This window comes from Manis pentadactyla, chromosome 8, assembly GCF_030020395.1.
Source record: "Manis pentadactyla isolate mManPen7 chromosome 8, mManPen7.hap1, whole genome shotgun sequence".
Lineage (NCBI taxonomy): Eukaryota > Metazoa > Chordata > Mammalia > Pholidota > Manidae > Manis > Manis pentadactyla.
Window position 1 is genome coordinate 121636131 of NC_080026.1, and position 15994 is coordinate 121652124.

Below are 15994 nucleotides of genomic sequence, written 5' to 3' on the forward strand. Positions count from 1 at the left end.
ATGGGATTCCTTCCCTAAGATTCATTTCCCACACTTGGTTGGCAGACTGAAACACCAGTCTAAGCATGCCCAGACCTGCCTGCTGAAGTCCCAACTTGTTAGCCCATCATATAAAGGCCATTGGCAATAGGGCCACAGCCCTCTTCTCAGGCTGAGCACTGACCGCACACTCCATGTGCAAACCTGCCCCACCCTTCATGCCTTACTGCTTTGCCTTTAGTGTGTGTTCTGTGTCACGTCTTTCCCCACCTCCCTGCCTGGAAGAATACCTTTAAAGACCCAGTTCTGAGGGGGCATTGATGACTGCTCTCCAGCTTTCACAGGTAGAGAACCGTGCTTCCCTGTTCTGCTCCCTTAGTATTTTTACATCTAGTAAGGGGCAATGATAACACCTTATTCTTGGCATCTTTAACACTTGGCAAGGTATGCTTGACACTAGTAAAATTCAATCTCCTTGAGAACATGGAGGAAGCAACCTTTTGTTAGCAGTGAACATTATAGTTCACTCTGGAGAATATTCTAAAGATTTCTGATAATTAGTGTTAAGCTATTTCTCGGACACTTGGGCTCATGATATCAGTTTCTTCATGATGCTGTTACTATAAAATATAAGGAGTTAATGTTTTGAAGCATTTTCTTGGTGGAAAATTACTTTTGATTGACCCTAACTAATAGTGTGTCTCTTTGTAGGCAGTTGAGAGTGACTTTTACGTTCGTGTGTGCTGGGAAGGACATAGATAAGAAAAATAGAACTGTAATGGCTTGATTATGAGCAATTCAATCAGTGTATCTCTGGTTTATGTTCTCAGTGTTACTGATTAGCTGCCTAATTTGATGCTTCTTCCACAGGCAGAGGGAAGTAGAACCAATTAACCTGACAGTCAATGGAAGAATAAAACTTGTGTGAAACAGAAACTGACTGCAATTTATAGATATAATGTGGCTATTCATTTTGTGGTTTATAAAGAGAAAAGTACCAAACAAGGAGCCCATGTTAATTTAGCCTCTTTTGTTGTCACTCATAAAGTGCCCTGGGTTAAGTCACTTAATTTTTTTCTGTCCCATCTGAAAAGAAAAATGATAACATATTTCCCTGTATCCTCATAATACAAATGAATTGATGTGAATAAAATAGCTGCTTCTAGTAGCTTGTGAGCCAGATTAAGTGGCCATGGGACTTTTTTGGTTGTAATTGGTTTTCTGTTCTGTCTTCCTGTTTCTTTCGTATCGCTCTCAGATCCCTATTTTAGGATCAAAGGGAGACGTGTCCACGTGGCTCTGGCTGTGAGAGCTTCAACAGGAAGACCTTAGCTTTGGTGGGCCTCCATTTCCTTATCTATGCTTCCTTGCAACCCTGAGACCCTGTGATTCTTAAGATTACAGAAAGTCAAGAGAGTTGATAGATGGTCTTCCCTGATTCATCCAGTCCTTAGACGATGACTTGATCCCGCTCCCATCTCTCCTTCCTCTGAGTTTCTACTGAAGTATATCAGGGCTACACAATCTAATGCATATTAGCTCCATTAAGGCAGGGCTCCATGCATGACATTCCATTTCATCCCCTCCCTCCCCACCCACATTCCAGCCATTTGTTGTGGACTCAATACATGTTGGCTAAAGAAGGAAGCTCAAGGGTTCTACAGCTATCTCTTAAGAGTTGACTTCTCCTTTTACTTTATAGAGAACAGAAAGGTCATTTGCCAAGAATTTCCTTTCACTACCCCCTTTCCCCAGTATACACACCTAAAAATTGTGTCATTCATCCTTGAAAAAGACTGAGAAAGTATAACTATATTAAAACTTAAATCATGTATACAACCAAAAGTTAAAGACAAGTCACAGACCATGAGAAGATATTTGCAACAAAGAATTAGTAACCAGATTATTGTAAAAAAAATCCTACATATCATGAAGAAAACAGATAAACAAATGGAACGTGAAAAGAACAAGGAAGAAGAGGAAAAAGAAAATGTGAACAGTTTACAAAAGAAAAAATCCTCATGGCCAAGAAACTTGAAAAATACTCAGCTTTATGAATAATCAGGGATATGTCAACAAAAACCATAATCCATCAAATTAGAAAATTTAACTGTCTGAAAAAGCCCTGAAAATGTTGACACACATGCATGGCTGGTGGGACATACATATTGCTATATCCTCACTGGAGAGCAAGTTGGCATTACCCAGTAATTTGAAGGTGGGCACCCTCGCTAACCAGCAATTTCACTCTGAGAGAAGAAGCTCTTATAATAAGGGAAGACATAAAATACAGTTTTAATTTTAAAAACAAAAACTTTAACACAATAGAATGTCCACCAACAGGAGAATGGAGAAAGAAATGTGGTGTGTTTAGTCAATGGATGAGTAAATATTCATGAAATTAATGAAAGTGAATGAATAGATTGTACATATATCAACATGGATAAGTTTCAAAAATCATATTCAGCAAAAACAAACTGCAGATAATATGTATGTAGGAGACCACTTACACAGTTCAAGGTCATACAAAAATAAATTGTTTATGGGAACACATGTACAGTAAAAACAGACCATGCACGGTAATGAAAACTACCAAATTCCGGATGGTAGTTGTCTCTGGAATGGAGGGCTGTTGGAATCAGAGAGTAGTACACAGGAGGTATTCCACTGTATCTGTTAATATTTTATTTAATATATAATGTTTAATGTGTGTATTTCTTTAAAAATGTTTAAGTTCTGTACAAGGCCTCTTTTGTAAATCTTAGGAAAAAGTACCCAACACCACAAAGGTGTGGCTTGGGTGCTCCAATAGTAAAAGATGCCCGCACAACCCTGCCAAGGCTTATGACCCAGAGAGCAAACTAACCCCCCACAGGCAGTGGTCCTCACACAAGACATCATCTCTACAACCAACTGTAGCAGCCTTGACTTGGTACAACAAACATCAAACCATCTTCCCCCCATTCCTCGCATCTCAAAGTGAGATGTTACTCCTGCCCAAGAAAAACTCCTCCAGCTGGACTGAGCTCACCTCTCCCCAGCCCTCCTCTGTCATTGTCCCCTCATCCCTGCAGCTTCAGCCTTGCTTCCTTATAGCCCTTTCCAGCTTTCAATTCTATGTTTCCATTTGCTGCCACTCCATCCCACGGTGATCTGATTTTCCTTTCATGACTTCCCTAAAATGACTGTCATCCACAAAGTCACCAAGGCCCTCTAACTCAAAGGCAGAAGAGCCACTCCACAGTTCTCGCCTCACTTGATCTTTGCAGTGTTCCCACCTTCCTTACGGAAACTCCTCTTTGGCTTCTGTATCATTCCCTGTTGAGTTTCCGACCTTTGGCGCTTGGACTTGGTCTATTCTATAGGCTCTTGTTCTGCCAGCCAGTCTGTGAATGCTAGTGTTCCTTCAGCATCTATGTTTTCCTCTCAGTCTCTTCGCTTCAGTTAAATGAATGTTGGTCCACTCCATGCCAGGCTCATGTCCCAGTGCTGGGGACCCGGCCATGATGAGGCCTTGCCTTCATGGAGCTTACATTCTAGTGAGGGGCATATGGGCAGCAACATTAAAAAAAGTAGATCTGTAATATTTTCATGGTGATAACATCTATGGAGAAAAATAAAGGGCAATAAGGAGACAGGTACTGCAGATGGAGGGGATGGATTGTGTGCATTTCATAGCAAATGGTCAGGAATGCCTCAATGAAAAATTGACTTTGGAGCTGAGGCCTGAAGGAAGTGAGAATTGTGAACCATGTGGATACCCAACAGAAGATCATTCCATGCAAAGAGAATAGCAGGTGTAAGGACTCTGAGGTGGGAGTGTTCCAGTTGGAAACATGATGAGTTTGAAAGACCAATTATTATTCATACATAAGACCAATTATTACACATACACATATTATATATATGTATTCATATATATATATATCCCCTTTCTGAAATCTCCAGCCATGGTCATACCAAATCACTTGCCTGTCTCTGAATGAACCATGGTATCATACCTCTGTGGCTTTGCCAATTTCATCTTTTTTGTGGAAGGCTCTTTTCTTATGGGTAATCTGTACTCATCCTTCAATCCTCAGCTCAAGGATTACCTCCTCTTGGAAAACTTTGCTGACTCCTTTCCCCAGGTGGAATTGATGTCCCATGCGCCTCCTGTTTGATGCCATAGCATCCTTTGCTTACTTACCTCTATTATATCTAGTGTTTCACTCTACTCTCATTGATTTTTCTTTAGGATCAAGTCTTAATCATCTGTAGAACATGGCTTATAGTATGTGCTTGATGTTTGTTGAATGAGCAAATGCCTGAGTGAAACAAAGTTTGAATTGATTACCTATATGGATCCTATCCATTTCTTAGCCATTAAGATCTTCTTTGCCATGAAACACTTTCCCAAGATAAGATATCCAGGTGAGAAAAGCAGAAAAGAACCTGGAGCAAAGGCCAAAGGAGAGAAACTTTGTACACATGTTTAGGTTAGTAGATCTGAGGGTAGTGAGGTATAGTAGACTTATTTTCCCACCAAGAAGGTGACTTAGACTAAACGATTCACCTCCTTAGGAGATCATCTCCTTGTATGATCATTAGCACATGGGTAGACCAGCTGGCTTAAACTGGGAAAGTCTCTTTTCACCTCTTGGTGATAGACTACTTTTTGCATACTGCCCAGCTCTAGGTGATAGACTACCCTTATTTTGCTCTTTAAAACACTTTTTGTGGACTGGAGCTAAAGCACATCATCCATATTCCTGAGATCTTTGCTTCTAACCTAGATTTAATAGGCTCCCTTATGAGTCCATCTAGAATGGGTTTAAGTAACTCATTTGCCAAAACAAGGCCCAAATTCCTCTAACATACATCTTTTGTTTGTGATCATCTTCAGCTCATCAGCATTATTGGTTTCAGATCCACCTAAGAAGAGAAAACTACAGAGTTGACACTAGGGAAATGATTCTATCTGAACTTAGAGACCAGCTCAGACCAGAAAGACGGAACCCACAGAAGGGTTTGGCCCTCCCAGCTGAAGGGAGAGTCACCTTTAACTCTGTGGGGAGCCTCTGCTACTGTACCACCCCCACTGCAGCTGCCTTCTAGCTTCTGCTTCGTCTTCCATCTCCCAGGGCTGTTCGGGTGCCGGGCCGGGGAACCAGGTGAGCCGGCTCTTACCTCTGCTCTTACCGGCTTACAGGAGTGGTATTTTCTTTCTAAAAGCTCCCAGACAGTAACCATTCTCTCTATATAAAAGATTATAGTATGACCCCTACTAGGAAAAGTATGCACGTGTTTGGTTTTTTCCTTGCTGAAGCTAATTATGTTATTACTTTCTGTAGATACCTCTTGACCTACCCAGAGTCCTCACCCTGAACCCACTTAATAGATAACATAGGAGGGCTCTTGAAACTTGGGAGAGGCAATGGTTGTCCAGAGCGTCCAGCCCAAGTCACCCAGGGCAAGTCTGTCACCGATTCTCTTTCTACCTTTGAGACACTCCTCTAGCATAAGGGAGATGCCTTTAAAGTTCACTAAAAAGCAATTTAGATGCGACAGAAGTACCAACAAAAAAGGTATACCAAAGAAAGAAAATAAGTTGTCAAGAACAATGAATAATGGTAGAGTTTTAAAAAATCAATACCCGTCTACCTATTTCTATGCACGGGGTGCATCCATCAAGGAGAGTGGGCGACATTCATCCCAGCCTGACTAATCGTGCCACTGCTGCATGACTCACCTTCTGTGCTATCAGCAGACTGCCAAGCCTCTTGCCTGGGAGTTAAACTCACCAAAAGAAACTCTATTCTGAATCTGCCACTAATTGAATCTTTAAGTGTAATCCAATTGCCAACCAATTTACAAACTTCCTCCATATTCTCCAGGTTGTTTCCAACCTTCCTCCTAATCGGTTTTGCAACCTGGCTGCCTTTGATCGGGTTTATCTTAGTTTGCTTTGTGGAAGAATTGAGATGTCTTTCTCTCTAAGAATATCATTGTGTCTCCCCCACCCCCCCACCCCCACCCCCGCACAGGTTGGGTAGAGCAGAGAGATGATCTCATAGGGTTTTTCCACACAATGATTCTGATTTTTTAAAACATAAATATGTAAAAGCCCCAATCGTTGCCTCTTAAAATCCCCCTTGTGCTCAAAGAGGAAGCTTGGTGAACAATTTGGGCAGTGTCAGGAATATCAGATAGCACTGATTCACCGAGTTCTCGAAACAAACCTCAGTTTCTCCAGCCACTGGTTCATGATGAGAAGACTCTAAAGATGAGAAAACTTGTCCTTCTCATATACTAATGTGACACCAACCAGAGATCAGCCAATCTTTGACAAACATGACATGCATTTGAAAGGGTTGCATCTGTGTCCAGCTCCTGCAATGCCCTTCTAGCTACTTTGCTCTCCAGGTTCTCTGGTCAAGTCTTAATTCATCTTTGGAGGTCCCGCTATCCTAGTACCTTCCCCAACTTACTTATTAGATGGAACTTTTCCTCCCTGGAACTCCTCTGGCACATACATGTCAAAATCTCTTAACTGACATTTAGGTTGGGCTTTTCAGGGTAGGACTGTGCCGAATTCTTATTTGCATAGCTATGGGATGGGGGTGCTTATCTTACAGTGCTGGTGTGCAATGCAAGCTGGGCATCAGACTCACACATGCAGCATTTAAGAACTAACAAATATTCAGGCCCCACAACAGACCTGAATCAGGATCACTACTTAGGTGATTCTGATTTATTCCTCAGGTGAGAACTAACCACTTTGCTCTCATTGTCAGGATTTACCAGAGTTAATGCAGATCTTATTTGATTTCCTATGGGGTTATGTTCCAATAAACCCATCACATGTTGAAAATATCACAAGTCAAAAATGCATTTAATACACCTGCTAAACATCAGAGCTTAGCCTAGTCTACCTTAACCATGCTCAGGACAGTTACATTAGCCTGAAGTTGGACAAAATCATCTAACACCATCTATTTTATACTAAATTGTTGAATATCTCCTGTAATTTATTGAATAGTGTACTGAAAGTGGAAAACAGTATGGCCATGTGAGCACAGCTGGGTTGCCAGAGTGTCTGTTGTTTACTGCAGTGATCACGTGGCTGACCAGGAGCTGCAGCTTCTGCCGCCCAGATTCACAAAAGATCTTACCATGTATCACCTGTGCAGGAAAAGATCTAAATCGAAATTGGAAGTACAGTTTCTAATGAATACATAATGCTCTCACAGCATCATAAAGTGCAAAAATCATAAATTGAACCATGGCACCTCCTTGGGGCTTGTAGCAATGCCCCCAGCCCTGCCCCTGCCCCCAGCTCCTACTCCCTTCCTAACAGAACCTCCCCGTGTTCAGAGGGCTGTGCCTCCTCAACACAGTCCCCTTGCACCAGGGAAAGTTCACCCCATCCTCAGTGTGACATGAGGACTGAGTGGCCTGAGGCTGCAAACAGGATTCCGGAACGGGTGTGTGACCCAGTTCTGGCTTTTGAGAAGCAGGAATGCTGGAGACTTCTGGGAAGCATCTTCCTCTTGTAGGAAGCTTCACTTTCTCCTCCTGTTACTCTAGTTGCTCCTGGCAGCCATCCCCTGATCCTTCTCTCTCTCCCTTCCCCCCCCTTCCCTTCAGGCAACAGGTTTTAGGATGAAGCTGTGAAAAAACCTGGATCCTCGATGGTAGACCCAGCAAACTTGAGATTATCTAAATTTGGACTTCCACTCATGTGGCCTAAAAAAGTACCCAAAACAGTTCTGTTCTTGTGGCTAAAATTCCTCCCAGATACACTTCTTTTTCCCCTTTGAACCCAAGTATCACCCGGCACATTCTCTTTGGTAAATGCTCAATAAGCATATGTTGAATGAATGAATGAATTCACATTACCTCCATATGCTGAGCATGGGAGATGAGTTCCTGTCATCATGAATTTTAAATTCTGGTGGGAATAAAACTGAATTTGTGGGTCAGGTTTGCAGCTTCTCTAGAGAAGTAAGTTCTATGTTTCTACTTGTGCAAGTTGAGGGTTCAACCAACGTAAGTGGTTACAATGGGAACCCTGAACTAAACAATCACTGCTTAGGAATTCACCTGACTACCCGAGTGACTTTCTTCAGTTAAAGAAAAAGGAAATGACAAGTGGGAGCGTGCCTGCTTTGTCCCCAAGTTTATGACTCAGGAAAAACTACAGGGCTCTTATTACCGAATCTCAGCCCCAGAGCATAAGACAGGTGATTGCAGAGGACCAAATGGGGAGTAGCGACCTGAAAGAGTTAGGAAAACTTGATTTTAAGAAGTGAATGGAATTTGGAGAACGGAAAACCGATGACCACTGAGTGTCAGTCTGTGAGTAGGTGAAAGGTCATCGCAAGAGGTGGTTATTAACTCATCCGCAGGTCTTTCCTCTGAGTCAAAGCAAAGGGAGAATGTCTTCCCCCTAAAGATTGTCCAACACCCGCTGAAACTGGGGACTGGCCTTCCTTTTAGCTATTTCAGTGTAGGATAGACTCTCATTTAAGGCTGCCGTACATGTATTCCTTGTGCCTGTGATTGGGAGGGTCTCGTTACTGGGGAAATGAACACACATGAGGGTGAGGACACCCGCCTCTGAGGATGAAGAAGGAATCACCAGGTGGGGGAAATGACTGATAGGAAGACAGGCTTTGGGGAGCAACAGGCCTTGTGATCCAGGCAGGTGGGTCAGAAAGCAAATTCAGAGGGGCTGGGAAGGAAGGAGCAGTTCTGCAAAATGAGTTGAAGGGAAAAACCAGGAAGATTTACGATGATGCATGGCAACTGTAAACGGTCCTAGACCTAGGAAAACAAGGGCTTCCTGGGGCAGGGCTCAAGGACTGTGAGGCCGGCCACCAGAGAAACAAGGGCTGAGGACATTGACACTAAGGTGCTGAGGTCAGGCCTTAGTAATAAAACTCAGGCTGGCGGATAGACAGACTGACAAAGCAGTTCTTTCAGCGAAAGGGGTGTCACAGAGGCCTCCCGAGGTAAGATACATGGTCAGTGCTGTGTGAATGAGCCCATCAGGCTGCCCTGTAAGATGGCGGCAATCAGATAGTTCTTCATCCTCAGCTCTAAAATTACAGGCTCTTCGAGAACTGGCAAAAATTTCAGTTCCCTGAAACAAAAAGATAGTAATGGTGGACATCTTTCCCCCACCACAACTTGCACTTCCCCTGGTGATAGCACTGCAGTTTCCCTTGGGGGACCACACTTCCCCCGCCCCCAAACCATTCACTCAGGGGATGCCAACTCCCAACTACACCCCCCACCCACGAGTGGGCAAACACTTGACTTGACAATTAACATATTCCTTCCCTCTAGACACAGTGATTGGTTCAAGGATGGGTAAGTGATCCAAGTTGGTCTAATGAAAGTCAATTCTGAGATTTTTGTTTCAGCTACAGGGAGGAGGCAACTCTCTGCTTGGGTTGCTGAGCTGTACAATGTAGAATGTGAGCACCGAGCTGGCAGAAGCCACTGCATGGAGAGGGTTTGCTAGCAAGTGGACAATATAGAGGAAAGCAGAGCTGAGAGAGAGAGAGGGAGAGATTGCAAGGCAATAATTTTGGTGGTAAAATTTAAGTCTCTGGTACCAGCTGTGCCTGAAAACAGGCCTACTCCAGTCTTCTCTATTACTGTTGCTTAAGACAGCCTGAATTGGACCTGATACTTGCAGCTTGGTGTCCTGCATGCACTGATAAATAATGGAGATCACATTGTGATAAATATGTTTGCTTTTCCATCTTCTCAGATGAATTGGTGAGATCTAGACAGTAATTATAATTACATAGTACTTTCTATTACCAAATACTGTTCTAAGCCGTAGGGATGTAGCCATGAATAAGGAGAATCCTTGCCCTCAAGCAACTCACCTTTTAGTAGGAGGACATAGCCATTAAACAAGTCAACAATAAATACATTTAAAAAGCTTAGGTATAGATAAGAATTATGGAGAAGATAAACAGGATCCTGAGCGGGAAAAGCTTTTAGTGAGGGGAGCCAGGGGGAGGAGGTAACATTTGAGCTGAGGTGCTAATGATAAGAAGAGGCAGCTGTTCAGAGATCGGGGAATAATGCTCCCAGCAGAAAGAAGAGCAAATGGAAAGGCCCATAGACAGGAGTAAGACTGGCCTGTTCAGTGGTCAGAAAGAAGGTGAGTGTGGCTGGCATGTCCTGAGGGAGGGGACAAGTGGAGAGAGATGAGACTGGACAGGTAAGCTGGGGCAGACCCATTGAGCTTGTAACAGTTTGGGTTTTGTTCTGAATGCAATGGGCACTCACTGGAGTGTTAACAAGGTCTGACTTACTGTTTAAAAATGTTATTCACATTGTTAGGTGAAGGCTGGAATAAGGGAAGACAAGAGGGAAGTAAGAAAGACCTATTGGGAGACACCGCAATAGTCCATGCAAGAGATGATGGAGGGACTCTGGACCAGGGTTGGAGCGGCAGAGAGAGAAATGGAGAGAGGAGGTTGGATTTAGGCTACAGTCTGGAGGCAGAGCCAGTAGGATATGCTAATGAGTCAGAAGCCAGGTGTAGGAGGATTCAAGCACTATGACTAAGTTTTAGCCCAAGAGTTAGGTGAGCGATGGTGTGATTTACAGAAAACAAGAAAACTGAGTTGGGGAGCAGACCTGAAGTAGAAAATAATCCATATTTCTCTCTCTTTCTGAGACATCCAAGTAAGCATGTCAAGTGGGCAGTTGGTTAGCCCAACAGGAGTTTGGGGGAGAAGTTTAGGCAGGAGATACTCACTTGCAAGTCATAGACATATGGGTGGATTGGTCACTCAGCTAAGGTAGAGAAGAGAGATGATCAAAAACAGAGCCCGGGGCTCTGCACCATTCAGAGGGTAAGAAGGAGAAAAGGAGAATGAGGAATGGCCAGTGAGGTAAGAAGAAAACCAGATGAACATGACATCACACAAGCCAAGACAAGTGCTTCAGGAATAAGAGCCGTCGTCCAGGTGGAATGCTGCCCAGAAGTTGAGTAGGATGAGGACAGGGAACTGACTGTTGGCTTTGGCAAAATGACCCTGATAAAGGGTCTTTCAGTGGAGGGATAATGATGAAAGCCATGGGGCAGTGCAATGAGGAGAGCGCCAGGGGAAGGCACCCAGGTGGCAATATAAGGCTTGCCGGCCAGCTACTGTAGGGCTAGACGTGTGGAACGTGCTGATGAGGGCATGCTGTCTTTTTTAGTTAACTACTTTTATAGCTATTTTTAGTTTAAATTTATATGCAATGAAAAGCACATATCTTAAGTGATGAGGTTGCTTTGATGTAAGATTCATATAATGTGAAATAATCCATTTTAAAGCAAACAATTCAGTAGCATTTCATACATAATAAGGTTGTGCATCCATCCCCTCTGTCTAGTTCCCACACATTCTCATCCCTCCCAGAGGGAGACCCCATACTCCTTAATGGGTATGGGGTTTCTTTTGGGGATATGCTTTCTTAATACACCATGAAATACCTCCTAAAAAAAATGAGAAGATTTATTTTTTAGGTCTGAATAGCTAAACTTTACATAAAACATCTCTTTATTGAGAGAACATGGGCTAAACCAAGGCAGTCTACCATATGAGAAGTCAAGGTTATGGAGAGAGGGGAAGTTCGTAGTGAATGGAAGGAGAGCATCTGGGGGCTTCTGAGGTGCTAGAGATGGTGTGGGTGATCTGGGTGGGTGGCTGCATGGATGTGTTCACTGAAGCATAATTTATTCAAGCTGTACACTTACGATATGCACACTTTTCTGTATGTGTGCTTCCATTTGCTTTTTTTAATTGCTAAGGAATCAGGAGACCTGGGCTTCAGTTCCAGTGCTGGAGGGGACTGGCTGTGTGATCTTAGGCAAGCCACTCAAACTCTCTGAACCTCAGATTCCCACATCTGTAAATGGAGAAGGTTGAGCTAGATGCTCTCCAGCATCGCTTCCGTTCGACATGATTCCACATGTAGTTTCCTCAATTTGAGGTTGGGATTTGTGCTGCTGAAATCAGCCTGAAGCCCTTGCTGACCTTGCAGAGGGGAGTCAGGCCTTTCTCATGCTCCTCCTTTCTAACACTGACAGTTGCAGCTGAGTCTGTGTTGTACCCCCCTTCTCACGGGCAAGGCAGCTGTGAAGTTAATGACAGCGCAAATAAAAAGCTTTTAGTAATTAGATGGCTGGCTATTCAACCTTTATTGTTATTTTTTAAAAATCAATTAGCTGAATAAAAAAATGCCATTGAGACAAACATTTGTTTTCCTTCCTAGCATGGTTCCAGCTGGGTAGGGAATGATGGGGTCAATTCCAGGGGTAGAAATTTCTTGGAACTGAATACATATTTTAAATATTTGAATATATATTTAAAATATAATGCATAGAGGAAGACAGAGGCTTTTAATTTTTGTTTTAAGTTTTTGTAAGGGAGAAAGAAGTTTCACATAATTACCTGTGATTTGTACCCGCTGCTGCGTTTTTAGCAAACCTCTAGTTCTGTCAATGACCACATCCCCATGTCCTCCTCTTAGAGGGCCTTTGGTGACAAAAAAAATGCTTCTAGGACATCTGGGATCATTGACCAGGATTCCTATTTCTGGAATAAGACCTGAAGAGTCTATGAGACAAATAAATGAAGCAACAGAAGTTTTTTCCTATAGTTCTCTTGTTCACTGTTCAAATAACTGTATCTGGCCAAGCAGATAATATAATATGGCTGTGTTTGTTTAGAGCTATATTCTGAAGAGTACCTGCATCTGTGTCCTGCCTTAATCAGGTCCCTGTGGGCCAGGTAGTGAAATGTCCTGAGCTTAAGTTTCCTTACCTGTAAAAGGAGATACTGTTGGTGCCCACCTCAGGCACCACACGTATGTGAATTAGTTTACATGACCCACGGAAAATGCTTTGCTCAGTGCCTGACATGTAACAGGCACACAGTAAATATTAGCTTTTCTTAGTCTGAGGAAGAAGTGGTTCTGCACGACAGAATCAGGCAGCAGAAAGTAGATCTGTTTTCTTTTTGTGTGGCCCTGGGGGCTCCTGCTCGCAAAGGCCCTTGATCCCGGGGGTTCTCACAAGATCCCCCGCAGTGCTTTTAGACTTCTCTGTACTTACCAGTTTTTAGTCCCTGCTCGTTGCGCTTTTAGAACCACAAATAGCCCTGAAGACAGAGGGAGTCAGAAGTTCTGGCTGTTTGCCTGTGATGGATGGTGACCACACCCCCTGCCGCCACAGCCGGTGACACAGGCCCTTAGCGTAATGGAAGGCATTTGGGGATCTATTTTTCTCTCATTGCGCAGAGCTTACTTACCTCACTCCTCTGTGTCACGGTGGGGGGGACACAATACGCTGCCGAGGATGAGGCAAGTTTGAGTCGAGCATCTTCGCTCTGAAGGCAGTGACCATGTTTCTTAGGCATTCCTGAGATTCAAATTGCCAGATCCATGCTGCTTTCTTCTTTCGCTTTGGGGAAGGGCAGCAACTGGGATTGTCTTTGGATCGTGTTATTTCTAGGTCAGAGAATGAGGGGGAGTGATGCGTTCAGAGCTGGCCTCTTCAGGGCCACTGTGAGTCTGGTTGTGAACACAGGCTGGTTCTTGCCAGCTCTGCTCTTATCGTCTAAGTCATCAACCCCCATCTGAGCTCTTCTGTCCTTCCCTTCCAGGAGTGGCCACGGTCCCTACGGTCTCTTCTCAGCTGGCTCTAGATTAAAGATGAGTATGGAGGACGCCTCTTTTCCTGACCACACACTGCTGTGGCCTTCTCAGCAGGTGTACCACCTAACCAGTGCCACATTCATTTCAGCCAAGAGGCTGATCAGTTCCCGCATGGGGGTAAGTTCCTCTGCCTGTGGCTCCAACCCCACTAAAACTTCTTCTCAGTGTGGCTTGGGGTCTTTCTCTGGGAGCTGTCAAGACAGAGGAATGCTAAAGAGAAGGAAGAGATGCAATCAATTTTTGGATCATTCGGTGTTTGAGCTAAAGAATTTTTCTTATAACACATTGTGTTTGCATTTATTATTTCCCTCAGAAATGGAAGCAATGGAAAGTATGGAGCCATGGAAAGATCAGAAGGAAGTTAAAGGTTAGAGTCAAATTCAGGGTGCAGGGCAGAAAAGGAAAACATAGGACATTGTTGAATCCACCAGCCTTCTCTCTGGTGTGAGGCATACTTTGAGCATCTCCAAAGGCCATAGGAAACAACACTGCAGAAAACACTGATTTTAACTGAATTTGTGTGCTTGAGGCCTGCAGGTCCCAAATTTGGCTGAGCACTAGAGTTCTCTGAGCTTTCTGGAGACACGAGCCCGGGCCCTGGGCCCTGGGCCAGGGAATTCTGAGTCCCTGGTCTTGGGCAGGAATCTTCATTTTAGAAGCTCTCCCATGTGGCTCCAATAACTAGTCAGGTTTGGGAACTACTTCGCTGAACCACATTTTTAGGGGATATTGTCATACAGCATCTATCTTCAGCAAGGCAGTTCAGGTTTATTTCTAAACTTTTTGTTATGAAATGTAACACACATACAGAAAAGCACACAAACAGAAACATGGCTCAGTGCACACGCCTAAGAGTCTACCTCCCCGTTGAGATACAGAGCCCAGCCAACAAAAGCATTTTTTAGCAACATAGCAAAATCTAGGAAACTTTCCTATTTATAAACCACTGGAGCTGTTTCATTTCTTTAGCACCTGAATCGTTAGCCTTGAGTTTTAGGTGGATCCCTGATACACGCAGGCTTTTTTCAGACTTGAGCTGACTTTTCACCCTTTATAATCTTGCACCTGGATCCTGTAACTAACCAGGACTCAGAATCTCCTTCAAACCTCAACTCCGCCACTTGCCTGCAGTGTGATCTTGGGCAAGTTCCTTTACATCTCTGGCCCTTAGATTCCTCATCGATAAAGTCAGAAGAATAACAGTATCTACTCATAGGTTCTTGTCAGCATTAGACTTACTGAGCAAAATCAATACTGCCTGGCAATCTGCAGTTTCCTTATCAGACACTGCTTTCAGGAGACGTTGCTCCTCTCCAAAACATCTCTTCCCAGAAATTACCCCCTCTCCCCCCCTGCATCTGGGCCCTGTGCCAGAGGCCCGTGTCATTTCCATCCATATAGAGACACACTCTGTTATCTCTTGCCTTTAAAGGAAATCAGCAAACAAAAGCCTCTCTTTGAGCCCACATGTCTCTCCTGCCATCGCCTTTTTTTTCAGCTGCCCTTCACGGCAAAATTTTCATAATTACCATCTCTGCTTATTCACTCTTTGTTGTCTGCTCTGTTCTGCAGTGGGGCTTCCGCCACACCTAAGCCGCTGAGGCCGTGCTGTGAAGATGGCCAAGGATGTCTGCATTGCCTCAGTCGAGCAATTGCTGCTCCGCCCTTCGCTGGGCTTCGGTAGCCTTTCAGTGCATTTGATGGAGCTGACCGTGCTGAGAGTTGGAGAGCAAGCCTTCCCGGCCGAGGGACTGCACCTGCAAAGGTCCTGAGATGCCGGCAAGCCTAGGGGGCTCAGGAAACAGGGAAAGGGCTGGTGTGGCTACAGCGCAGGAGCGATGGGTCTGACCTGAGAAGGCAGAGTCTGCAAGGCCAAATCACATGGCCCCTCGTCAGCTAGAGGGGAGCCTTGGCTCTGGGCCTGGCACAGAGCAGGTGCCAGTATTAGCTCCTGTCACTGTTATTATTAAGAGTTTAATGGTGCCAAGTGCGAGAAAGGTGGGAAGAGGGCTGGGGAGGGAAATGTAGAGAAAATCCCAGGCCTTGAAGAGCCTTCTGCTTAGTTGAGCGTTTAGATTACACCTGTTACATAGGTAACTGGACAAGAGAGCCTGAGAGTTGATTTCTTGATGGTCAGTTTGTAGTCATCCCCTGGCCCCCATGACCTGTCACATCCTTTTTTGGTGAACTGTGTCCCATTCAGTGATTCTCTCTGGATAAATTAAGGTTTATTTATTCACTTGAAAGGGAGCAAAAGTGAGCTGTGAGTCCCACTGAAGAAAGAGCTGACTAGGAAGAT

The 15994-nt window shown here is 44.1% G+C and overlaps 1 protein-coding gene across 1 annotated transcript in view; it reads left to right on the forward strand.

Moving 5' to 3' along the window:
* LOC118919067 (uncharacterized) overlaps positions 1–15994 on the forward strand; it is a 31246-nt gene that overhangs the window by 8729 nt on the left and 6523 nt on the right. Inside the window, exon 3 of the mRNA XM_057505390.1 lies at positions 13644–13696. Coding sequence (XP_057361373.1) covers positions 13644–13696 — 53 coding nt within the window. The remainder of the gene's footprint in view (positions 1–13643; positions 13697–15994) is intronic.